Here is a 26,153-nt window from a genome sequence, read left to right as displayed (position 1 = left end):
TAACACCTCAAGGAGTTAGAGAAACAAGAATAAACCAAATCCAAACCTAGCAGGAGAAAGGAAATAACCAAGATCAAAGCAGAACTAAGTGAAATTAAAACAAAAAACAATACAAACAATAAATGAAACAAAAACATGGTTCATTGAAAAGATAAATAAAATTGATAGACCATAAGCAAGATTAACTAAGAAAAGAAGAGAGAAAATGCAAATAAGTTCAATAAGAAATGAAACAGGAGATATTACAACTGATACCACAGAAATACAAAAGATCATTCAAGGCTACTATGAACACCTCAATGCACATAAACTAGAAAACCTAGAAGAAATGCATAAATTCCTGGAAAGATACAACCTTCCTACCTTATATCAGGAAGAATTAGATATCCTGAACAGACCAGTAATAAGCAGCAAGATTGAAATGGTAATTTAAAAATTATCCACAAAAAAAAAGTCCAGGACCAGACAGATTCACAGCAGAATTCTACCAAACATTCAAAGAAGAATTGGCATCAATCCTATTGACACTATTCCACAAGACAGAGAAAGAGGAACCCTCCTAAGTCATTCTATGAAGCCAGTATCACCCTAATACCAAAACCAAGAAAGGACATCACCAAAAAAGAAAACTACAGACCAATATCCCTGACGAATATAGATGCTAAAATCCTTAACAAAATACTAGCTAACAGAATCCAACAACATATCAAAAAGACAATCCACCTTGATCAAGTGGGTTTCATAACAGGAATGCAGGGGTGGTTTAATATACTCAAGTCAATAAATGTGATACACCACATATACATAATTAAAAACAAAAATCATATAATCATTTCAACAGATGCAGGAAAAGCATTCGACAAAATCCAGCATCCCTTTATGATTAAAACTCTCAGCAAAATTGGCATACAAGGGACATACCTCAATGTAATAAAAGACATCTTTGACAAACCCACAGCCAACATAGTACTGAATGGGGAAAAGTGAAAGCATTCCCCCTGAAAACTGGAACAAGGATGCCCACTCTCACCACTCCTCTTCAACACTGTACTGGAAGTGCTAGCCAGAGCAATCAGATAAGAGAAATAAATCAAGGGCATCCAAATCAGTAAAGAGGAAGTCAAACTGTCTCTGTTTGCTGATGATATAATTGTTTACCCAGAAAACCTTAATGATTCCTCCAAAAAACTCCTAGAACTAATAAAATAATTCAGCAAAGTTTCTGGATACAAAATTAATGTACACAAATCAGTGGTTCTGCTATACACCAACAGCAACCAAACTGAGAAACAAATCAAGAACTCAACCCCTTTCACAAGAGCTGCAAAAAATAAAATACTTAGGAATATACCTAACCCAGGAGATGAAAGACCTCTACAAAGGGAAACTGCAAAACAATGCTGAAGGAAATCATAGATGACACAAACAAATGGAAACACATCTCATGCTCAAGGATGGATAGAATAATATTGTAAAGATGACCATACTGCCAAAAGCAATCTACAAATTCAACGCAGTTCCCATCAAAATACCACCATCATTCTTCACAGAATTAGAAAAAAGAATTCCAAAATTCATATGGAAACAAAAAAGAGCCCGCATAGCCAAAGCAAGACTAAGCAAAATAAACAAATCTAGAGGTATCACATTACCTGATTTCAAACTATAAGGCCATAGCGATCAAAACAGCATGATACTGGTATTTTTAAAAAGGCACATAGACCAATAGACCAGAATAGAGAAATCAGAAAAAAAAAAAAAAAATACTTACAGCCAAGTGATCTTTGACAAAGCAAACAAAAACATAACGGTTTTCAACCTTTCAACAAATGGTGCTGGGATAATTGGCTAGTCACATGTAGGAAAATGAAACTGGATCCTCATCTCTAACCTTATACAAAAATCAACTCAAGATGGATCAAGGACTTAAATATAAGACCTGAAAATAGGCCGGGCGCGGTGGCTCAAGCCTGTAATCCCAGCACTTTGGGAGGCCGAGACGGGCGGATCACGAGGCCAGGAGATCGAGACCATCCTGGCTAACACGGTGAAACCCCATCTCTACTTAAAAAATACAAAAAACTAGCTGGGCGAGGTGGCGAGCGCCTGTAGTCCCAGCTACTCGGGAGGCTGAGGCAGGAGAATGGCGTGAACCCGGGAGGCGGAGCTTGCAGTGAGCTGAGATCCGGCCACTACACTCCAGCCTGGGCGACAGAGCCAGACTCCGTCTCAAAAAAAAAAAAAAAAAAAAAAAAAAAAAAAAAAAAAAAGACCTGAAAATATAAAAATTCTAGAAGATAACATTGGAAAACCCCTTCTAGAGATTGGCTTAGGAAAGGATTTCATGACCAAGAACCTAAAAGCAAATACAGTAAAAACAAAGATAAATTGCTGGGTCTTAATTAAACTGAAGAGCTTTTGCATGGTAAAAGGAACAGTCAGCAGAGTAAACAGATAACCCACAGAGTGGGAGAAAAATCTTCACAATCTATGTGTCTGACAAAGAACTAATATCCAGAATCTACAATGAACTCAAACAAATCAGCAAGAAAAAAGCAAACAATCCCATCAAAAAGTGGGCTAAGGAAATGAATAGACGATTCTCAAAAGAAGATATACAAATGGCCAACAAACATATGAAAAAATGCTCAACATCACTAATGATCAGGGAAATGCAAATCAGAACCACAATGTGATACCACTTTACTCCTGGAAGAATGGCCATAATAATTTAAAAAAAAAAATCAAAAACCAATGGATGTTGGCATGGATGCGGTGAACAGGGAACACTTCTACACTGCTAGTTGGAATATACACTCGTACAGCCACTATGGAAAACAGTGTGGAGAAAAAAAGAAAGAAACCAAGAAAGTCATTATATAATGATAAAGGGATCATTTAACCAAAAGGATATAAAAACACGGCCAGGCATGGTGGCTCACACCTATTATCCCAGCACTTTAAGAGGCAGAGATGGAAGAATCACTTGAGGCCAGGAGTTCGAGACCAGCCTGGTCAACATAGCAAGACCCCATCTCATTTTTTAAAAAATTAAAAAGCAAAACAAAACAAAAAATAAATAAATATATGTGCATTTCATCCAATTGCTGCAGAATAGACAATCTTCTCAACAGCGCACGGAATGTTCTCAAACAACAATAACAAAAACCCCCAAAAACAAAACAAAAAAAACCTCATAAAAAAGAATGCAAAGTCTACATGACACATGGGACAGCATAAAGCAACCAAATATATGGATTTGTTTGTTCCAGAAGGTGAAGAGAAGATCAATGGCATAAAAAACCTTTTACCAAAATAATGACTGAAAACTTTCCAAGTATAGCAAGACATTTAGACATCCAGATAAAGGAAGTTCAGATACCCACAAATAGATAACAACCCAAAAAGGTCTTCTGCCTATCACATTATGGTCAAACTGTCAAAAGTTAAAGGCAGAGAGAAGTGTCTAGTCACATACAAGGGAAGTTTCATCAGAGTAACAGAGGATTTATCAGCAGAAACTTCACAGGCCAGGAGAGAATGGGATGATATATTCAAAGTGCTGAGAGGAAAATAAAACAAAAACCTGCCAAACAAGAATTCTATACCCAGCCAAGGAAGCTTTCATAAATGAAAGAGAAATAAAGTCTTTCTCACACAAACAAAAATGGAGAGGATTCATTTCAGGAATGAGTCCTCACATCTCAATAATAACCCTAACTGTGAGTGGATTAAATGTCCTATTTAAAAGATAAGACAGTAAAACAACAACAGTAAAAAGACAATGAAGATCATAATATAATGACAGAGCAATTAATTCATCAATAGAATACTGCATTTCTAAATATATATGCACCCAATACTGAAGCACCCAGATATATAAAACAAACATTACTAGATCTAAAGGAAGAGACAGACTCCAATACAATAGTATTTGGGTACTTTAAAACCTACTCACAGAAGCCCAGGCATGGTGGCTCACGCCTGTAATCTCAGCACTTTGGGAGACTGAGGCAGGTGGATCACGAGATCAGGAGTTCAGACCAGCCTGGCCAAGATGGTGAAACCCCATCTCTACTAAAAATACAAAAATTACCCAGGCATGTTGCAGGAAGTCAGGGACCCCAAATGGAAGGACCAGCTGAAGCCGTGGTGGAAAAACATAAATTGTGAAGGTTTCATGGACATTTATTAGTTCCCAAAATTAAAATTTTTATAATTTCTTACACCTGTCTTTACTATAATCTCTGAACATAAATTGTGAAGATTTCATGGACACTTATCACTTCCCCAATGAATATCCTTGTGATTTCCTATGCCTGTCTTTACTTTAATCTCTTAATCCCGTCATGTTTTCGTAAACTGAGGAGGATGAATGTCGCCTCAGGACCCTGTGATTTGGGTCAGAATTTCCAATACTATGTTGAATATGAGGGGTGAGAGGGTATCCTTGTCTTACGCCAGTTTTCAAGGGGAATGCTTCCAGCTTTTGCCCATTCCGTATGATACTGGCTGTGGGTTTGTCATACATGGCTCTTATTATTTAGAGGTATGTTCCTTCAATACCTAGCTTATTGAGAGTTTTTAACATAAAGGGATGTTGAATTTTATCAAAGGCCTTTTCTGTGTCGAGATAATAATGTGGTTTGTCTTTCATTCTGTTTATGTGAATTACATTTATTGATTTGCATATGTTGAATCAACCTGGCATCCTGGGGAGGAAGCCAACTTGATCATGGTGGATAAGCTTTTTGATGTGCTGCTGGATTTGGTTTGCCAGTATTAGTATTATTGAGAATTTTTGCATCAATGTTCATCAGGGATATTGGCCTGAAGTTTTCTTTTTTTGTTGTATCTCTGCCAGGTTTTGGAATTAGGATGATGCTGGCCTTATAAAATGAGGGAGGAGTTGCTCCTTTTCAATTGCTTGAAATAGTTTCAGTAAAAATGGTACTAGCTCTTCTTTGTACCTCTTTTAAAATTCAGCTGTAAATCCGTCTGCTCCTGGGCTTATTTTGGTTGGTAGGCTATTTATAAGTGACTCAATTTCAGAAATTGTTCTTGATCTATTCAGGAATTCAATTTCTTCCTGGTTCAGTCTTGGGAGGGTGTATATGTCCAGGAATTTATCTATTTCTTCAAGATTTTCTAATTTATGTGCATAGAGGTATTTATAGTATTCTCTATGGTTGTTTGTATTTCTGTGGGATCAGTGGTGATACCCCCTTTATCATTTCTCATTGTGTCTATTTGGTTCTCTCTTTTCTTATTATTCTAGCTAGCAGTCTATTAATTAAAAAAAAAACTGGATTAATTTTTGAAGGGTTTTTTTCATGTCTCTATTTCCTTCAGTTCTGCTCTGATCTTGGTTATTTCTTGTCTCCTGCTAGCTTTGGGATTTGTCTGCTATTGGTTCTCTAGCTTTTGTTTGTTTTTTGAGACGGAGTCTCGCTCTGTCGCCCAGGCTGGAGTGTAGTGATGCAATCTTGGTTCACTGAAACCTTCATCTCTTAGGTTCAAGCAATTCTCCTGCCTCAGTCTCCCAAGTAGCTGGAATTACAGGCATGCACCACCATGCCCAGCTGATTTTTGTAATTTTAGTAGAGGCAGGGTTTCACCATGTTAACCAGGCTGGTCTCAAACTCCTGAGCTCAACCACTCCACCCACCTCGGCCTCCCAAAGTGCTGGGATCACAGGCATGAGCCACCATGCCTGGACTCTAGTTTAGTTGTGATGTTAGGTTGTTGCTTTGAGATCTTTTTGTTGTGGGGATTTAGTGCTATAAACTTCCCCGTTAACACTGCTTTAGCTGTGTCCCAGAGATTCTGGTACATTGTCTCTTTGTTCTCATTAGTTTCAAATAACTTCTTGATTTCTGCCTTAATTTCATTTACTCAAGAGTCATTCAGGTGCAGGTTGTTCAATTTCCATGTAGTTGTGTGGTTTTGAGTTTCTTGAGTTCTAACTTGATTGTGCTGTGGTCTGAGCAGTTTGATTTCAGTTCTTTCACATTTGCTGAGGGGTGTTTTACTTCCAATTACGTGATCAATTTTAAAGTGCCATGTGATGAGAATAATGTATATTCTGTTGTTTTGGAATGGAGAGTTCTGTAGATATCTATCAGGTCCACTTGATCCAGAGCTGAGTTCAGGTCCTCAATATCTTTATTTTCTGTCTTGATGATCTAATATTGTCAGTGGGGTGTTAAAGTGTCCACTATTACTGTGTGGGAATCTAAGTCTCTTTGAAGGTCTCTAAGAACTTGCTTTATGAATTTGAGTGCTCCTATATTGGGTGTATATATATTTAGGATAGTTAGCTCTTGATGAATTGAACCCTTTACCACTATGTAATGGCCTTCTTTTTTTTATCTTTGTTGGTTTAAAGTCTGTTTTGTCAGAAACCAGGATTGTGACCCCAGCTTTTTTCTGTTTTCCATTTTTCCTCCCTCCCTTTATTTTGAGTATATGTGTGTTTTTGGATGTGACATGTGTCTCTTGAAGACAGAATACTGATGGGGCTTGACTCTATCCAGTTTGCCATTTTATGTCTTTTAATTGGGGCATTAAGCCCATTTACATTTAAGGTTAATTTTTTATGTGTGAATCTGATCCTGTCATCACGATGCTAACTGGTTATTTTGCAGACTTGTTTATGTGGTTCCTTCATAGTGTCACTGATGTGTATACTTCAGTGTGCTTTTAAAGTGGCTGTTAATGGTTTTTCCTTTCCACATCTAGTACTTCCTTCAGGAGCTCTTGCAAGGCAGGCTTGGTGGAGATGTATTCGCTCAGCATTTGCTTGTCTGAAAAGGAGCTTATTTCTCTTTCATTTATGAAGCTTAGTTTGGCCAAATATGAAATTCTGGGCTGGTAACTCTTTTCTTTAAGAATGTTGAATATTGGCCCCCAATCTCTTCTGGCTTGTTGGGTTTCCACTAAGAGATGTGCTGTTAGTCTGATGGGCTTACTTTTTTAGGTGACCTGGCCTCTCTGGCTACCCTTAACACTTCTTCTTTCATTTTGACCTTGGCAAATGTGATGATGGTATGTTTTGGGGTTTTCTTGTAAAGTATCTTACTGGGGTTCTCTGGATTTCCTGAATTTGAATATTGGCCTGTCTTGCTAGGTTGGGGAAGTTCTCCTGGATGATATCCTGAAGTGTGTTTTCCAACTTGGTTCCATTCTCCCCCTCTCTTTCAGGTACCCCAGTCACAGGATGTCTTTTTACATAATCTCATATTTCTCGGAGTTTTATTAGTTCCTTTTCACTCTCTTTTCTTTATTCTTGTCTGCCTGTTTTATTTCAGAAAGATAGTCTTCAAGCTGAGATTCTTTTCTGCACTTGGCCTATTCTGTTACTGATACTTGTGACTGCATAGTAAATGTCTTGTGTTGTGTTTTTCAGCTCTATCAGGTCAGTTTTGTTCCTCTCTAAACTGGTTATTCTGGTTATCAGCTCCTGTAGTTTTACCATGGTTCTTAGAGTCTCTCCACTGGATTCTAACTATGCTCCAGGATAGGTGCAGTGGCTCATGCCTGTAATTCCAGCAGTTCGGGAGGTCTAGGGGGACTGATCACCTGAGGTCAGGAGTTAAGAGACCAGCCTGGTCAACAAGCTGAAACCCCATCTCTACTAAAAACACAGAAAAGTAGCCGGGCATGATGGCACGTGCCTTTAGTCCCAGCTACTCAGGTGGCTGAGGCACAAGAATCGCTTGAACCCGGGAGGAAGAGGTTGTAGTAAGCCAAGATTGCGCCACTGGACTCCAGCCTGGGTGACAAAGTGAGACTCTGTCTAAAAAATAATAATAATAATACACCATAATTCAGCTGAGTGTGGTAGCTCATGCCTGTAATCGCAGCACTTTGGGAAGCCAAGGCAGGCAGATCACCTGAGGTGAGGAGTTTGAGACCACCCTGGTCAACATTGTGAAACCCCATCTCTACTAAAACACACACACACACACACTAGCTGAGCATGGTGGCAGGTGCCTATAGTCCCAGCTACTCAGGAGACTGAGGCAGAAGAATCACTTAAACCCGGGAGGCGGAGGTTGCAGTGAGCCGAGATTGTGCCATTGCACTCCAGCCTGGGCGACAAGAGTGAAATTCCATCTCTCCATGTGTTATTATTACACAGTTATAATAACAAAAACAGCACGGAACTGGCATAAAAACACATAGACCAATAGAACAGAATAAAGAACCCATCAATAGGTTGGGTGCGGTGGCCCATCCCTCTAATCCAAGCATTTTGGGAGGCCGAGGTGGGAGGATTACTGGAACTCAGGAGTTCCAGAGGAGCCTGGGCAACATCAAACACTGTCTCTATGAAAATCACAAAAAATTAGCCAGGCATGGTGGCATGCACCTAGTCCCAGCTACTTGGGTGGTCGAGGTGGGAGGATCGCTTGAGCCTGGGAGGTCAAGGCTGCAGTGAGCCAACATCACACCACTGCACTCCAGCCTGGAGAACAAAGCGAGATCCTGTCTCAAAGAAAAAAAAAAGAACTATCAATAAATCCATGCATTTATAGTCAGCTCATTTTTGGCAAAGACATCAAGAACATACAATGGGGAAAGGATACCCTCCTCTTCAATAAATGCTGCCAAGAAAACTAGATGTCCATTGTAGAAGAATGAAACTACATCCATATAAATCATACATAAAACCAAAATAGATTAGACTTAAATGTGAGAACTGAAACTATGAAACTGCTTGAAAAAAACATTTGGGAAATATTTCAGGACACTCGTCTAGGCAGAGATTTTTTTCTGAGTAAAACCTCAAAAGCACAGGCAATGAAAGCAAAAACTGACAAATAGAATTACATCAAGCTGAAAAGCTTCTGCACAGCAAAGAAAACAATTAACAAGTGAAAAGACAACCTAAAGAATGGGAGAAAATATTTGCCAGCTACCCCTCCAACAAAGGATTAATAACCGCAATATATAAAGAACTTAAACAATTTAGTAACAAAAAAGAATCCTACTACAAAATGGACAAAATATCTGAATGGACATTTCTTAAAAATGACATACAAATGGCCAACAGGTATATGAAAAAATGCTCGATACTACTATCATCAGAAAAATGCAAGTCAATATCATAATGAGGTATTGTTGCACCCCGGTTAAAATGACTACTATAGAAAAGATGGAAAATAAATGCTTGTGGGCATACAGATAAAGGGGAATGCTCATACAGCCTTGGTGGGAATGCAAATTAGTATAGCAGCTATGGAAAACAGTATGGAGGTTCCTCAAATAATTAAAAATAGAACTACCATATGATCCATCAATCCCATGGCTGGGTATATACCCAAAAGAAAGAAAATCAGTATATCAAAGAGATATCTGTACTCCCACATTTATTGCAGCTCTATTCACAACAGCTAAGATATAAAATTGATGTAAGTATCCAACAATGGATAAATAGCTAGAAGAAAAGGTTTGGAATGTTTCTAACACAAATAATGATAAATGTTTGAGGTGATGAATATTCCAATTACCCTGATTTCATTGCTAAACATTGTATGCATGTATTAAAATATCACATGCACCCCATTAAAAATGTACAACTATCATGTATCAATACCCATAGAATACACAAAAAAGAAACAGAAAACATTGTAAAGTATTTTAAATGTCAATGGCAATTAAATGACAATTAATAATAATGTTAGCATATAAAGTTATTTTCTAAAACAATTTAGTAAGGAGAGTGGCACTGTTTTATAGTTCAACAAACTAATAGAAGGCAGCTGAATTACCATACCTGCTTCTGCATTCAACTTGCTGTATATGTTGTAAAATCTGGCTTCACACAGGTAGATATTTGGAAAAAAGGGGTATTTAATTGCTTTTTCAGATAATAGTGTGCTTTGATATTATACCAAACATTGATGAAGTAGTTGAAGGATCCTGGTTCTGAGTCAATTCTCATAAAAATTATCTCTTAAAACTATAACACTGTTGGAGCTCAATACCAAAAACTAACCAGGTCTCTATACCATGGTTCTTACAAATTTAAGATAAGCCTTCTAGAGCATGGAGTCATATTCCCCTACTTTCCTGCCCAAAGCATCCACGCCTGTTTCTTCCTCCAAGGCTTCAGGCTGCAAGGCAGAAGACAGAAGATCTCCTGGCCTCCATGAAACTTGGCTTATTCAGAAATTCACGGTTGGTAAAATGTAGTTGGTTTTTCTTTTCACTCCTAGGCTAAACCCTGCATAGGTGTTTTAAAATAGGGTTCATAATTGAGTTCTCAGGTGAGAGTGTGATTTTCTTCTCAAAGAAAATAATTTTTTTCCCTATTAGATTAATCTATATACGGTTGTTTCTCAAAACTCAGAGGGTAATAAAGGAGGAGGCAAGATAGAATGTTTTATTGAAAGTAGGTTATGCAAACTTGGCTTGAAAGGTACTTATCATTTTAAAAATTATGCCTAATGATGCATCAAATACAAAAACATATAATACATCAATAGTCAACCTTTTCCCCATGAAGGCAAAGTTATTGAGAAATGTTTATTTTTCCTCTTGAAATGGCTAATCCAGGTAATAATATGATAGCAGATGGAAAATTCACATTGCTTCTTTCATTGCTTCTGTCCCTTAAACCTGTTAATCTTTCAGAACCGCATTACTGAGGTGCTGGCCTGTGTATGGAAACAGAATGATATCCAGGTCTTACAGGTCCAGGGCCCAGTGGACAGACAGGCCCTGGTCCTCCACGCTGGCCACCATGTCTTCGATGGCATTCCAGTCCAGCTTGCTGAGGATGCTGCCAGTGCTCTCAGACACACTGTCCATGCCACCCACCCCAAAAGGATGCTCTGGCTCTTCCTCTTCAGTTGGAGACAAGTCCTATTGAATTGAAAAGATAGTCAGTTGTGGTCCTAGCCCCTAAAAACAAACAGAAAAACAAAAACAAAAAAACCTGGAATGTGAACTAAGCTTTCAAAAATTCTAGAGTTGTTCATCCATCAAAGGGCTGAAGGAAATGTGCCAGGAAATAGGGCTGTGATTGCCCAGCACATCCAGATGGACAAGAGCTGAACATCATCTCACACAACAAGATGCTGGCACTGGATTCAAAGATAGGGAAGAATGGATGTTGATACTTGTAGTACAGTTTTATGTTCTTATATTTTGGTCATTTTTTAGTTAAAAAATACAGTCACAGATAATTCTGAAAGATAAATGCTGGAGTACTAAGCCAAAAGGGAAGATGCTTTGCATCACAATTTCAAACTGACCTAACAACCTTTCAGTATTTCCACATCCCACAAAAAACAAACTAAGAAACAAACAAAAAACCTGAAGAACATAGAGCAATCACTAGACAAACAAAATCTAGAACAATGCTTACTTGTAGAAGGGAATTGTGGCTGTCATGAAGAATCTTATGGATTTCTGAAGGTATCGTCCAGGGACTCACCACAGTCTCCTCTCTCTCATACTCCACACACACTTGCTTGGTCTGAGGTGCAAGTCCAGCATTTCCATGTTTTTTTGTATGCTGCTGACTACGACACGGAGCATTAGAGCCTTTTAAGGGGTAAGAACAAAGCATACATTGGGATTGATTGATTGATTGACTCATTTGTTAATTGTGACTTTTATCATCAAAGCAAAGGTAGTCACATTTTAAATAATATTCAAATCATAAGGTCTGGATATGGTTCACTTTAGGGTTCGAACAATTCCTGTCCTGTCAGTGTACGAGATGGAAAATGAATTCCAGCCTTCTTTGGATTTGAAAACTATTAGTAATTAATCTCTAAGACAAGAAAATTTAGTGAGGAGAGGCCACAGATATAACAGAACTGTGGAGAGGTCTTCACATCAAAGTTGGGTGAACTCTGAAACCTGTGCCTTCCCTGTCTTTTATGAATAGTCTTGTGAAAACTTCTTTTTTTTTTTTTTTGAGATGGAGTCTCGCTCTGTCTCCCAGCAGGAGTGCAGTGGCGCGATCTCAGCTCACTGCAAGCTACGCCTCCCAGGTTCACGCCATTCTCCTGCCTCAGCCTGCCCAATAGCTGGGACTACAGGCGCCCGCCACCATGTCCGGCTAATTTTTTTATATTTTTAGTAGAGACGAGGTTTCACCGTGTTAGCCAGGATGGTCTCGATCTGCTGACCTCATGATCCGCCCACCTCGGCCTCCCAAAGTGCTGGGATTACAGGCGTGAGCCACCGCGCCCGGCTGTGAAAACTTCTTAGAAGCAATGCTTTGGGCATCTTCACCCAGGCTTAATGCTTACAATCTGCCTTTGGGCAAAGGCATCACAGTGAGTGTGGTGACAACACATTATGACCCTCTTTCTTCTTACTGCATGTATCAGTATTTGTTGAAAAGAAACTTTCATTCCAGCTAATGCCCAGAAGCAGCTTAGTAAACCCACAAACCAATAAGGTTTCTCCGCACAAAGCCCTAGAGGAGCCTACCTCACCTAACACAATGTTCCAAAGCCAGTGCCACAGCATGTTCTACCCTTCAAGGTGATTTCATGAAGAAACACCCAAGACATGGGGCAAGATGGGAAGTAAATATAGATCCCAAACAAGCAGTCACGTGGCTCCCTGAAGCAGGAAGAAGAGGTAGGACAGTGCTGAAGTTTGGGCCCTCTTTGTCTTTTGTAACTCTACCAACCTTATGTACTTGAAGCTGAGGATATCTCCAAGAAATAAAGCCCCCAAAACAATCACAGCACACACTTTGGCATTTATATGGGCTAATAAGCACTTTTACATTCAGTCCCTTGAACTTACCAGACATTCATGCCTGGTCTTTGGATTTTCTAACACACCTCTGCTTTCCCTAGCTAACTTCATTTAGTTCCATGGCTTTAAATATCACCTACATGCTGATAACTCTCTAAAACCTGTACCTCCAGTCTCATAAGCTAACTGCCCCTTCTTAAAATCTTTGCTTAGATGTGCAATAAACATCTGAACTTTAACAGGTCCAAAACCACACTGTTAATTTTTACCCCTAAACTGCCCCATCCCAGGAGACACTCAGGTTAAAATCCAGTAGTTTATCTTTCTTTTTTTTTTTTTTTGAGACGGAATCTCACTCTGTCCCCAGGCTGCAGTGTAGTGGTGCGATTTCAGCTCGCTGTAACCTCCGCCTCCCGGATTCAAGTGATTCTCCTGTCTCAGCCTCCCGAGTAGCTGGGATTACAGGCATGAGCCATCATGCCCAGCTAATTTTGGTATTTTTAGTAGGGATGGGGTTTCACCATGTTGGCCAGGCTGGTCTGGAACTCCTGGCCTCAAGTGATCTGCCTGCCTCAGCCTCCCAAACTGCTGGGATTACAGTCGTGAGCCACTGTGCCCTGCCTCATCCTTCTTTCTTATACATGTCCAATCATCAGCAAGTCCTAATTTTGTCTATCTTCAAAATATATCCAAATCAAACAGTTTCCCCCATCTCCACTGTTAAAACCCTAGCCCAAGCAATCTATCCTTGTATGCCGTCTTCTTTTTTTCCACATGTTCTAAAACATAAATTATATTATCTCTCTGCTTAATTGCCTAAAATGGAGTCTCATTGGATCTCAAGTAAAATCCAAACTCCTTGCCTTAGCCTACAGTATCTAGCCCATCTCTTCCACCATATCTCTCGTCACTTTTCCATATTGATCTTTTCTGTCATACCAACTTTGTTTCTGTACCAGGGCTCTGAACTTTCTGTTCTGCCTTATCTTTATATAACACTCTTACCAGAACTTTGAACTTCTGCCTGAAACTGTTTTGCCTTATCTTTACCTAACAATCTCCTTTTCATCATTCAAGATCTTCACTTCAACATCACCTTCTCTTTTTCTAAATTTTTATTTAATTTTTAATTTGCTTCATACTAACAGCTGGAGTAAGAGTTTCACCTTCTCAAAGAGACCTTCAACCACCCTTGCTAGAGTAGTTCCAACTAGCCAGCCTCATTCTCCCTTACTGACGTGCTGCTTTCTGTGTTGTTCATGAGTAACAGTGCCTGGTATGTTGTAGGAGCTCAATGGGCAGTTGCTGAGTGAATACTCTTCCTGACAGTTCTATGGAGAAAGCATTATTATGCCCATTTTGCAAATGAGGAAAGTTAGGCTTAGAGAGGTTATGCAATTTGCCCAAGACGATGGAGATGATCCACCCTAGAACCTGGGCTAATATATTAACTTTCTACTCTTTTTTTTGTTTTGAGACAGAGTCTCACTCTGTCACCCAGGCTGGAGTGCAGTGGCGCGATCTCACTGCAGGCTCTGCTTCATGGGTTCACGCCATTCTCCTGCCTCAACCTCCTGAGTAGCTGGGACTACAGGTGCCTGCCATCATGCCCAGCTAATTTTTTTTTTTGTATTTTTAGTAGAGATGGGGTTTCACCGTGTTAACCAGGATAGTCTCGATCTCCTGACCTCATGATCTGCCTGCCTCAGCCTCTCAAAGTGCCGGGATTACAGGCGTGAGCCACCATGCCTAGCCTAACTTTCTATTCTTTAGGGTAAAGGAATAATAATACCTAGAGGGCCCTTTAAGATCATCTTCATATCTATAAGTAAAATATGAATAGATCTATTAATTTGCATCCACAAGGTGGCAGATTTCCAAAAGCTTCTTCCTGGATTAGTGCCAAAAGGAAGGGAGCAGTGGTACAGACAGCTTAGGGATTTTTCTTTTGACTAGCCCCAAGAGTCTGAAAAAGAAACAAAGCTGACATCATTTGGTAGCACCTGCCACTGTAATATCCAATGTGAGAGCTATGCTCTAGTTGAAAAGGTTTGACATTTTTTCTGCTACTTAAAGACATCAGAGAGTATTTTGAAATGCCACTGAAAGTCCCATGTTAAAATAATTCAGTAAATTATTTTTCAGTAAATATTCAGTAAATATTTCAGTAAATATTTCAGTAAATATTAATAAGGAACAAATTATGAAAAACCTTATAAAGAAAAAAATCTACAAGCAGATGACAGGAATGCATATGAGAACAAATACTGTGGTAAAAAAGAAAACAGTCGTTAAAACAGAAAAAGTGAGACTGAAAGAGAAACCAATGAGTGGTTAAGCAACACAACCACAAGAGTAGGCTTCCACTTCAAAGCAGATGGGAACAAGTGGAGGTGGGGTGCTGAAGTATCCTTCAAGTATTCATGATATGACTAGAGATCAGCAAAGACTACAAACGTCAACTAATCCCAACCCCATCTTGGCTACAATTAATTTGGTATCTAGACATTGACACTTTTGTTTTGTCAAATGAACATGATTATTGCCAGCTAGAAAGAATGACAAAATCAAACCACTACCTAGTCTACTAAAATTACAGTTAAGAGTCTTGCATTTTAGGATAAATCTTCACCTATGGGGTATTACAAACCTTGAGAGGCTATCACTGGGTTTCTCTCACCTTGCTTTACCTAGAGCTGGTTTTGTAATTTCCTTCCTTTCAGATCATAATGCATTTTTCTAAGGTTTATCTGGGATATCCAATTTGAGATAAAAATATAATATGATTGGGAGGCCAAGACGGGCGGATCACAAGGTCAGGAGATCAAGACCATCCTGGCGAACACAGTGAAACCCGTCTCTACTAAAAAATACAAAAAACTAGCTGGGCGAGGTGGCAGGGGCCTATAGTCCCAGCTACTCGGGAGGCTGAGGCAGGAGAATGGCGTAAACCCAGGAGGTGGAGCTTGCAGTGAGCTGAGATCCGGCCACTGCACTCCAGCCTGGGCGACAGAGCGAGACTCCGTCTCTCTCTCTCTCTCTCTATATATATATAATATGAGAAAATTTCTGTGAAACTGAGCATGCATAAGTCTTTTCAAGGTAAACTGTCCTGCCCCATTGGACAGTGAAAGCTTTCTAGAGTGAAAGGTAAGTTACAGATCAAGACGACACCCCACAGCAGAAACCAGGCTGCCAAGTACACTGGCTTCCCTCAGAAAGGAAGTACTCTTTCTCTAGGATGATGGGCACTGACACTCAGTTTCTTTATAACATAACACCAAACAGTGTCTACAGAGTCTAGCCTGAGAAATCTGAAACTGGATGATAAAACTAAACCTATTACCTCCACCATTCCCAAAGAAAATCCTGCTTCTTTTCTTGCTCTACTTGTGTCAATTTGTGGGTCACAGTCTATCTAAGCACTTAAGCTAGAAACTTGGAGTCATACACATTTCTAACTTTCAGAGGCAGGGTTACCATTGAACAATGAAACAAGTATGTACAGCTTTCTATGGGCAAGGCCTCATGTTACATTATAATGACCTCAAGAACACAAAACCCTGGATCTTTGGGACTTTCAAAAACAAAACAATATAATGGTACAAGTAATTTCAACTGTTTTGAGAGGTAACATTGTATTTGGGGAACATTTTATCTGTTGAACTAGACATTGCTAGATATTTGCTTTGAAAAGAATAAAAAGCTATTGAGTACTCTAAACTAGAAAATAATTCATAATGGATAAAAAGGAAAGACTTTGAAAAAGAGAAAAGCTAGCATGGGATTTAGAAGCTGAAAAGGTTTGGCTGTGTCCCCAACCAAAACTCATCTTGAATTGTAGTTCCCATAATTCCCATGTGCTGTGGGAGGGGCCAGGTGGGAGGTAATTGAATCATGGGGGCAGTTACCTTCATGCTGCTGTTCTTGTGATAGTGAGTTCTCATGAGATCTGATGGTTTTATAAAGGAGAGTTCCCCTGAATATGCTCTCTTGCCTGCCACCATGTAAGACTTGACTTTGCTTCTCCTTTGCCTTTCACCATGATTGTGAGGCCTCCATAGCCATGTGAAACTGTGAGTCCATTAAACCTCCCTTTTAAATTACCCAGTCCCGGGTATGTATTAGCAGCGTGAGAACAGACTAATACACAAGCACAGGAAATGATGCTTTGAGGATTCAAATTGATCCAAATGACCAGAAACTTGGGTTTTAATGCATACATGGGGAAAAGAGTAGAAAAAGTATCAAATACATCGTCTAGAAAATACAGCCATAGACATTCAAAAGTTGATAAATGAGTTAAATAATGGATTAGACATAAGTAAAAAGAGATGGGGTAAACTAAACGACGGATCTGCAAAGTAATGAGCTAGTAGTAGTGAAAGAGGCATAATACCAAGCCTAGGCTAATTACTTCATATTTCTCATCATTTTTCACAGTACATATAAATTAGTGGGGTTTGTTTTGTTTTGTTTTGAGACAGAGTCTCACTCTGTTGCCAGGCTGGAGTGCAGTGGTGCAATCTCGGCTCGCTGCAACCTCCACCTGCTGGGTTCAAGCGATTCTTCTGCCTCAGCCTCCTGAGTAGCTGGGACTACAGGTGCATGCCACCATGCCCAGCTAATTTTTGTATTTTTAGTAGAGACGGGATTTCACCATGTTGGCCAGGATGGTCTCGATTTCTTGACCTCGTGATCCACCCGCCTTGGCCTCCCAAAGTGCTAAGATTACAGGCATGAGCTACTGCGCCCAGACAAATCAGTGGGTTTTTAAAAAATAATTACCCCTACCAAATTTAGTTCTGTTCTTTCAATAGGGGATAACTGCACAGATTTCGTTGGGTTTAATGTGAGGATCAAGTGAGATAATGCACATGAGGTGTGAACATAATGCCTGGCATAGAGTAAATGCTCTATACCTGTTAGCTACTATTGTTATTGTTTTAAGGAGATCTGAACAGGTCATTTAACTTCTCTATGTCTGTTCTCATAGTAAGATACGGATAATAGTTACCCTGTTTACCTACCAAGGTAGTTACATATATCCTCACTATTATAATCTGTATTTTCCAGGTGAGAAAATTAAGGATACATAAATGGGTTAGAAATTTGTGTAAGGTTACAGAGTAAGTGGTTAACTTGATTCCATAAAGCTACTCCAAAACTTCCTCTCTGAACCACTGCAGGACAGAGTCACACCATCCATTCTGAAATCTAGATTTGAAATTGAGTGATTTATAATTTTTAAAAATTTAGTATTAAGGGCCAGGCACAGCGGCTCATGCTAAAGCCCAGGCATAGTCACAGGACTTTGGGAGGCCAAGATGGGTAGATCACCTGAGGTCAGGAGTTCAAGACCAGCCTGGCCAACATGGCAAAACCCCATCTCTACGAAAAATACAAAAATTAACTGGGTGCGGTGGTGGGCACCTGTAATCCCAGCTACTGGGGAGGCTGAGGCAGGAGAATCGCTTGAACCCAGGAGCCGAGATCACGCCATTGCACTCCAGCCTGGGCAACAGAGTGAGACTCTGTCTCAAAAAAAAAAAAAAGAAAATTTAGTATTAAGTCTGAGAACTTTATCTTCTTTATCCCTTACCTTTTCGGAAGGTAACTGGAGACTGCATAGCCTTTCTTCCTGATGCTTTGGCTTCACCAGCTTTTTTCTGTATGGTGAAAGTGGCAGTTCCTGTATAGACAAACATTATTAACCTTCCATAGGCATTCATTATTTTTATATATAGTGAGTTATTTGAGGACAGACATCTTCTCCTGATCAGCTCTGAATCTGCTCACCAAGACCTATTCACAGTAGGGGCCCAATAAATGGTGGCTGGTTTGAACCAAGGCGGCAAAACATAAGTGCAGACAAAGAAAGGGAACACTCTGCTTTGACACCTGGTATCCTTCAAGCACAGCCATACTCTTGTTTCAAATGGCAAATGTGTTTTGACGTTTCTGGCAACTGGAAAAGCTAGGAACATAATACACCTCTTAGCAGTAAACACCTAGACAAAATGCCAAGTTAAATTTTATCAACAGAATGATTAGTTTCTTAAACTCAAAGATTAATAACAATCATTTACTTCCATGTTATGCAATATGTTCTCTTATTAATATAATCCTCAACAACTCTATGAGGTAGGTTTCAGATAACTTATCTGAGGGCAAAAATCAGCAGCAGAGCTGGGATATAAACCTAAGTTCAGGGGATTTTAAAACTTAGACTTTTATTTCTTTTTTTTTTTTTTTGAGATGGAGTCTCGCTCTGTCACCAAGCTGGAGTACAGTGGTGCAATCTCTGCTCACTGCAACCTCTGCCTCCCAGGGTCAAGCAATTCCCCTGCCTCGGCCTTCCAAGCAGCTAGGACTGCTGGTGCGTGGGCCTGGCAACTTTTTTGTATTTTTAGTAGAGATGGGGTTTCACTATGTTGGCCAGGATGGTCTCGACCATCTGACCTCGTGATCCGCCTGCCTCAGCCTCCCAAAGTGTTGGGATTACAGGCGTGAGCCACCATGCCCAGCTGACTTTTACTTCTTTATGCCTAAGATGCTTCTCGGTTACTAATCACATAATCTTTGTACTGTAGTTGACAGAACTAAACATAAAACAAGCAACAATAACACAAACTACTCCTGGCCAGGCATGGTAGCTTATGCCTGTAATTCTCGCACTTTGGGAAGCCAACGTGGGAAGACTGCTTGAGCCCAGGAGTTTGAGAACAGCCTGGACAACATGGCAAGACTCCGTCTCTACGAAAAAATTTAAAAATTACCTGGGTGTGGTGGTGCTCACCAGTAGTCCCAGCCATTCAAGAGGCTGAGGTGTCTAACACACCACTAGGCACGGTGGCTCATGCCTGTAATCCCATCATTTTGGGAGGCCAAAGCTGGCAGATCACTTGAGGCCAGGAGTTTGTGACCGGCCTGGCCAACATGGTGAAACCCTGTCTCTACTAAAAAATACAAAAATTAGTTGGGCATGGTGGTGTGAGCCTGTAGTCCCCGTTACTCCGAAGGCTGAGGCAGGAGAATTGCTTGAACCTAGAGGGCAGAGGTTGCAGTGAGCTGAGATCACACCACTGCACTCCAGTCTGGGTGACAGAGCAAGACTCTGCCTCAAACAAACAAACAAACAAACAAAGCAGAAACAAAAAAAGGCTGAAGTGGGAGGATCATCTGAGCCAGGGAGGTCAAGGTTGCAGTGAGCCATGATCACACCACTGCACTTCCATCTGGGCGACAGAGTGAGTTCCTGTGTCAAAACAAACAAATAAACTCCTAACAGTATGGAAGCAGGGCTGAAGAAATTAGCCAAAAACTACATACTGCTTCACAAGATAGAAAGCAACATACAGTCAAACTCCCAAGTACATTAAGAAAAACTCTTCATTTACAAATGAACTGCAGTGCATTTGAAAATCTTGATGGAGCCTCACCTCCCCACATGTGCAGTGACTGAACTTGACCTATGTGAGTTCAGGTTATCTGTATCACTGACTAGGAAAAGGTCTGGAATCAGTCTTGCCTGGGTTTCCCTTCATTCTCCCAAACACTGGGGGACCTGAAACTTCTGAATGTAGCCAGGTGAAATGGCTGGGTCTGGGTGTGACAGAGGCCACAAGAACAAGGGGAGCCACAGCCTGCTCTACTGAGGCAGAGAAGTCAGAATATCCACAAGCACTCAAGCTGCCTCTGTTATCTTTGCATTAAAAGACAGGACAATAGCCAGGCATATGGTATTATTCTCTGACGTGGTATAAATACTATAATACCTGCCTATTAATATCCTTGAACAATAATTTGTTTATAAATAGCTATGCTTAGGCAAAAAGCTCAATAACTATTTTTTCCATTTATCTATTTGTTCAATGTTTGAGTATTTCATTTGTTCAATGTGAGGGGTAATATGAAGATGAATAAGGGAATACTGCTGCAAAGTATTCTAGTATGGGGTATGAAGTTTACAGGTAACAGTAACAGGACGCCTATTGTAGTGCTTCAAGAGGGACATAAACACGTGATTAAGGGTTCAAAGAACAGAAAAATAACTGCTTTGGCCACCATTATCTCTAATTCTCATAGCAACCATGCAGATTAAATATAAGCCTCAATTTAGAAATGAGAATGTAGAATTTCAAATTGATTATATCAGATTGGACAAACTAAATAATTAAGATTAGGAATGTCTTCAGACACACAGAAGTGAGACATTCAAGGTATAAGGGAGCACAAATCACGTCATGTGGTTGGAAAACAAGCTGCTGAGCAGCACAGGTTCTATGGGGAAAGGAGGTCAAGGAAGCAGGAGAACACACAGAGGATGCCTGAAGGCCAAGCAGAGGGGTCCAGACGTTTCTGCGTGGGTATGAGTGTTGCTGAGGGTTCCTGAGACCAGGAGTAGCAGGAGCACCTCCTCAGCATAATCCAGCAAGGGCAGGTGAGATTAACAGAAAGACAGGCTAAGGCCATAGCAACTGTCAAAGCACAAGGTAAAAATAAAGATTTGAAATTGAACATATATAACAGGAAGACATATTTCTGTATAATTCAATACTTTTTCATCAGATGTTAAGAAACCATCAGATGTTAAGAAACCATCAGATGTTCTTAAAACCTTGACAATTTTAGATATGTGTTTAATTCTGGCAAATATATCAGGTGTAAAATAATATATTTTTTAAAAAGTATGGTTCACTATTTTGAAATTTCAGTTTTAAAAGAGCAGTATTTTCTTACTGTAATTTGTCAATCAAAAAAGCCAAGAGCTGGTCAGGCATGATAGCTCACACCTGTAATCCTGGCACTCGGGAGGGTGAGGTGGGTAGATGCTTGAGCTCAGGAGTTCAAGACCAGCCTGGGCAACACGGCGAGACCCCCCATCTCTACAAAAAACGAACAAATAAACAAAAATTAGCTGAGAATGGTAGCATACACCTATAATCACAGCTACTCAGGAGGTTGAAGTGGGAGACGGCTGTTGAGCCTAGGAGGCAAAGGTTGCGTGAGTCAAGATTATGGCACAGCACTCCAGACTGGGTGACAGACTGTCTCAAAAAAAAAAAAAAAAAAGGCCAAGAGCTAACCAAATCACGAAGGGTTTCATCTAAAGAATTGGGATTTATGGAAATTTCAATTTTCTAAATTGAGGCAGCATGTTGAAGTGTTGGTTCTATGTGTGTAGGCTCTAGACCCAACCCTAGGATTAAATCTTGGCTCTACCACTTCCTAGTTGTATGATCTTGGGCAATTATTTGAGCTTTCTCTCTGCCTTGGTTTCCTCGTCTTTAAAGTGGGAACATAATAGCACCTATCTCACAGGGTTGTGATTAAAGAACATAAACAGAACCTGCCACATAATTAGTTGTTATTTTACTTTTTTTTTTTTTTTTTTTTTTGAGACAGAGTCTCGCTCTGTCACCAGGCTGGAGTGCAGTGGCGCGATCTCAGCTCACTGCAACCTCCGCCTCTTAGGTTCAAGCGATTCTCCTGCTTCAGCCTCCAGAGTAGCCGGGACTACAGGCGCACACCACCATGCCCAGCTAATTTTAGTATTTTTAGTAGAGATGGGGTTTCACTATGTTGGCCAGGATGTTCTCAGTCTCTTGACCTTGTGATCTGCCCGCCTTGGCCTCCCAAAGTGCTGGGATTACAGGCATGAGCCACCGCACTGGGCTTATTTTGTATTTGTAAATGTATACATTTATATTACATGTCAGCTATTATAATACATTCTTAATATATAAACATATTACAAATAACTGTTTTACTTTAGTAATCAAAACTCAAATATGGCACAATTAACTAAAGAAAGGTTAGTAAATAATGGATATACCTTGAAATGTAGAAAAGAATTTTCAAAGGATAAAAACATGATATTATTTCAATCTGAGCTTCTTAGCATTTCTCTTCTGTGATGTATTCATCCTGCAATCTATCAGAACTTGATTTGTTCAAATGCCTACATCTTTAGCCAGATATACAAAAGAAACAGACTCCCAAAAAAGTTATATCTAATACCCTGAGTCTTCAAATGCTATTATAAAAAAGCCATTCGGCCAGCTGCAGTGGCTCACGCCTGTAATCTCAGCACTTTGGGAGGCCAAGGCGGGCGGATCACCCGAGGTCAGGAGTTTGAGACCAGCCTGACCAACATGGAGAAATCCCGTCTCTTCTAAAAATACAAAATTAGCCAGGCATGGTGGTACATACCTATAATCCCAGCTATTTGGGAGGCCGAGGCAGGAAAATCGCTTGAACACAGGAGGCGGAGGTTGTAGTAAGCCGAGGTCACACTACCGGCACTCCAGCCTGGGAAACAAGAGCAAAACTCCATCTCAAAAAAAGAAAAATAAAAAAAAAGTCATTCAAGGCCGGGCATGGTGGCTCACGCCTGTAATCCCAGCACTTTGGGAGGCAGAGGCAGGTGGATCACCAGGTCAGGAGATCAAGACCATCCTGGTTAACATAGTGAAACCCATCTCTACTAAAATATACAAAAAATTAGCCAGGCATGGTAGTAGGCGCCTGTAGTCCCAGCTACTTGGGAGGCTGAGGCAGGAGAATGGCATGAACCCGGGAGGCAAAGCTTGCAGTGAGCCGAGATCTTACCACTGCACTCCAGCCTGGGTGAGAGAGCGAGACTCCGCCTCAAAAAAAAAAACAAAGCCATTCACTTAGAAAAATTCCTAGGGCCTTACTTCAAAGCAGAAAAAAAAAAAAAAAAAAATTACAGCTAAGTCTTTATCAATGCTTTGCATTCTGTTCAAATCAGAACTCCTCTTTACTAAGACTTATACCTTTTACTAATGAAAACACAACTTTGGAGACAAGAAGGAATAGGTCCAAATCAGACAATTTACAAAAAAGCTTTAAGTCTTACCATGTGGCCAAGGTGAGCCTTGAGGTTGCCCAAAAGACTTTCTCTTATGGATGTAACTTGGTTTGGACATATATTTGACTTTTCCAGGTCGATTTATTAGAAAACTGTAACCGTGTTGATTCTCTCTATAGTAGAAATCATATAATTATTATATTCCTAGAATCTCATATCAGTGATAAACTTTAATATTTCAAAAAGCCTATATTAAGCTGGGCACAGCAGCACAGGCCTATAGTCCCAGCTCCTGGGGAGGGTGAGACAGGAGGATCACTGGAACCCAGAGGGTCGAGCTGTGGTGTGCCATGATTGCACCTGTGAATGCCACTGCACTCCAGCCTGGGTGACAGAGCAAGACCCTGTTACTTTAAGGAAAAAAAATGGACCAAAATATAGCTCAGATTATATTCACTTGATACTGCCTATTCTGTACCTCAGTGATACACTTAACATATAACTCTCAACAAATTATTCTTTGTATCTTATACCTCAAACTTCATTTTTTTCACAAAATTTTTTTGTGGTTATCTCACTCCCATTTCAAATTATCCATATACTGGGCAGTTATATATGTATGTAATCCCTGCTTTATTCTAGAAAAGTCTCAATGGGATTCTTTGGTATTTGAAGTAAACTCCACAGTACACACACAAATGATATGATTACATCTGGGTTTGTGTTGGTAGTATCTCCTCTAGGCTCTTAAATTATGTGATTATGTTTATAATTCTAATAATTCATTTTGTCAAAGGTGGTGATGCTTAACAACACTGTACTCCAATTCATGTTCACCTTATGATCACCAAGAGATATCAATAGCACTTTGCATGTTTCTTGACCATGTGTAAGAAATTTTATACTTGGGTAGTTTTCTTCAGGATTCTATGTTTAATTAATTACTGCCTAATGAACTCACATATAACCCCTCTGTAGGTGATTAAAGTAAAATACATAATGTAGCTACAGTTGAATGAGCATAACTGGGCAGGTCTGGGGTGGGTAGCAGAAAGGGAAGTGGTAAGCAGCTGGGGACTGGCTGTTTCTGCAAGAGAGATGACAAATGGAAAAATAGGATGAGCGGTTAGGAGGCAAATTACGGAGGCAAATATTAACAACAACTAAATAAAACAGGACTGCACACATATTAAATTTCATACTTCTGGAATACCTAAATGCTCTGTAAGCTTAGTGAGAAATGTAACACAATTTCTGCCTTTTTCCTTGGTGATTATATCAATGTATAAAGACCTCATGATTATGAGACTACTTTTTTTCCTTCACTTTATCATCATAACTCTAAGCAGGGTAAATGCAAATGCACTGAACTTAGGTCACAAAAGTGCTACATTTCTTCTTATCAGGCCTGACATTATCTTGCCAAATGGCATGTCAAACCTTGTCTTACCCTCTTGGAGAAGGGCAGTGTTGATATCTGGAAGAGTGAGTAGGGCTGGGTTTGTTAGGCAATGGTTTCTGTGGTACAGTTGGTAGCTGTACTGACTCAGATAATAGTTCATTCATCAGACCGTATGCTTGTGAGATTCGACGACTGTAGTGTTCAGAGAGCAGCAATCTGTAGACAAAGAATTAAGCATCATTTACTAAGAGTCGCTTTCAGTTCATCTATCCAGAGGGAATATAGTGTTTGAAGATCACCTAGCATTTTCTTTTCTTTTCTTTTCTTTTTTTTTTTTTTGAGACAGAGTTTCACTCTTGTCACCCAGGCTGGATTGCAATGGCACGATCTCGGCTCACTGCAACTTCCGCCTCCTGGGTTCAAGCGATTCTCCTGCCTCAGCCTCCCAAGTAGCCGGGATTACAGGCATGGGGCCACCATGCCTGGCTAATTTCACTTAGCATTTTCTTTCTTCAACGCTTCTCACATCCTTCTATTCATCAGGTTTCTGAAAATGATTAGGTAGTATCATTAAAAGTACTTGTAGTTATGGTCTCTGGAGTATTTCCCAAATGCATGTAAATATCTGGGTTGGGAAAGGGAGAACAGCAGAAATAAAAGTCATAAAAACTGAATGAAACACGTAATATTTGAAAGCAAATTTGAAAAAAGGCTAGTGAGTCTCATTATTTTCCTTGCAGTGATATCTTCCATAATTTTCTGTTTATTGACAAAAAAGAGACTATTGTGAAAACAGAATTCCTAAGGCATTAACCTATGCCTCAGGTAGTAAGGAAGTCAGAGAGAATACACAGGGTTACAGCTACCAAACTCACCTGTCTTTTTCATGCTTCATCTTTTCTCTCAGCCTTATTTCCCTTGAAGTCATGTAAAGCTGCATAAGAAATATCCAGTTGGTTCATTATTGTTCAATCCAAATAATTAAACCATTAGACATAATTCTGTTATTGAGGAAACAGTACAAAACACTGTGGTGTTTGATGAAGCTTCCTACTGTAGCACAAAACATAAAAATGTTAAATTAAAACATCATGTAATTAAAGTAAAAACCAAGTTAGGGAGGCGGCGGCGGGCAGATCACCTGAGGTCAGGAGTTCGTGACCAGCTTGGCCAACATGGTGA

At 39.9% G+C, this 26,153-nt stretch overlaps 1 protein-coding gene across 10 annotated transcripts in view; it reads right to left on the bottom strand.

The window, feature by feature from the left end:
* Positions 1-9,357: 9,357 nt before the first annotated feature.
* The window catches only part of CPLANE1 (ciliogenesis and planar polarity effector complex subunit 1), a 155,502-nt gene continuing 138,706 nt past the window's right edge, over positions 9,358-26,153 (bottom strand). For 6 of the 10 annotated variants that reach the window (XM_007961406.3, XM_007961407.3, XM_037990759.2 and 3 more), the window contains 6 exons: positions 25,847-25,905; positions 25,020-25,187; positions 23,618-23,742; positions 18,335-18,424; positions 11,378-11,556; positions 9,358-10,872 (listed from right to left, as the gene is read on the bottom strand). In XM_007961406.3, coding sequence (XP_007959597.3) covers positions 10,696-10,872; positions 11,378-11,556; positions 18,335-18,424; positions 23,618-23,742; positions 25,020-25,187; positions 25,847-25,905 — 798 coding nt within the window. In that variant the 3' untranslated portion in view covers positions 9,358-10,695. Of the gene's footprint in view, positions 10,873-11,377; positions 11,557-18,334; positions 18,425-21,474; positions 21,621-22,894; positions 23,047-23,617; positions 23,743-25,019; positions 25,188-25,846; positions 25,906-26,153 lie in introns of those variants that run through there. The other 4 variants (XR_005238041.2, XR_012092789.1, XM_073014793.1 and 1 more) reach the window with 4 other exon arrangements.

Source organism: Chlorocebus sabaeus, chromosome 4, assembly GCF_047675955.1.
Source record: "Chlorocebus sabaeus isolate Y175 chromosome 4, mChlSab1.0.hap1, whole genome shotgun sequence".
NCBI lineage: Eukaryota > Metazoa > Chordata > Mammalia > Primates > Cercopithecidae > Chlorocebus > Chlorocebus sabaeus.
This window is presented reverse-complemented; position numbering and strand designations above follow the sequence as displayed.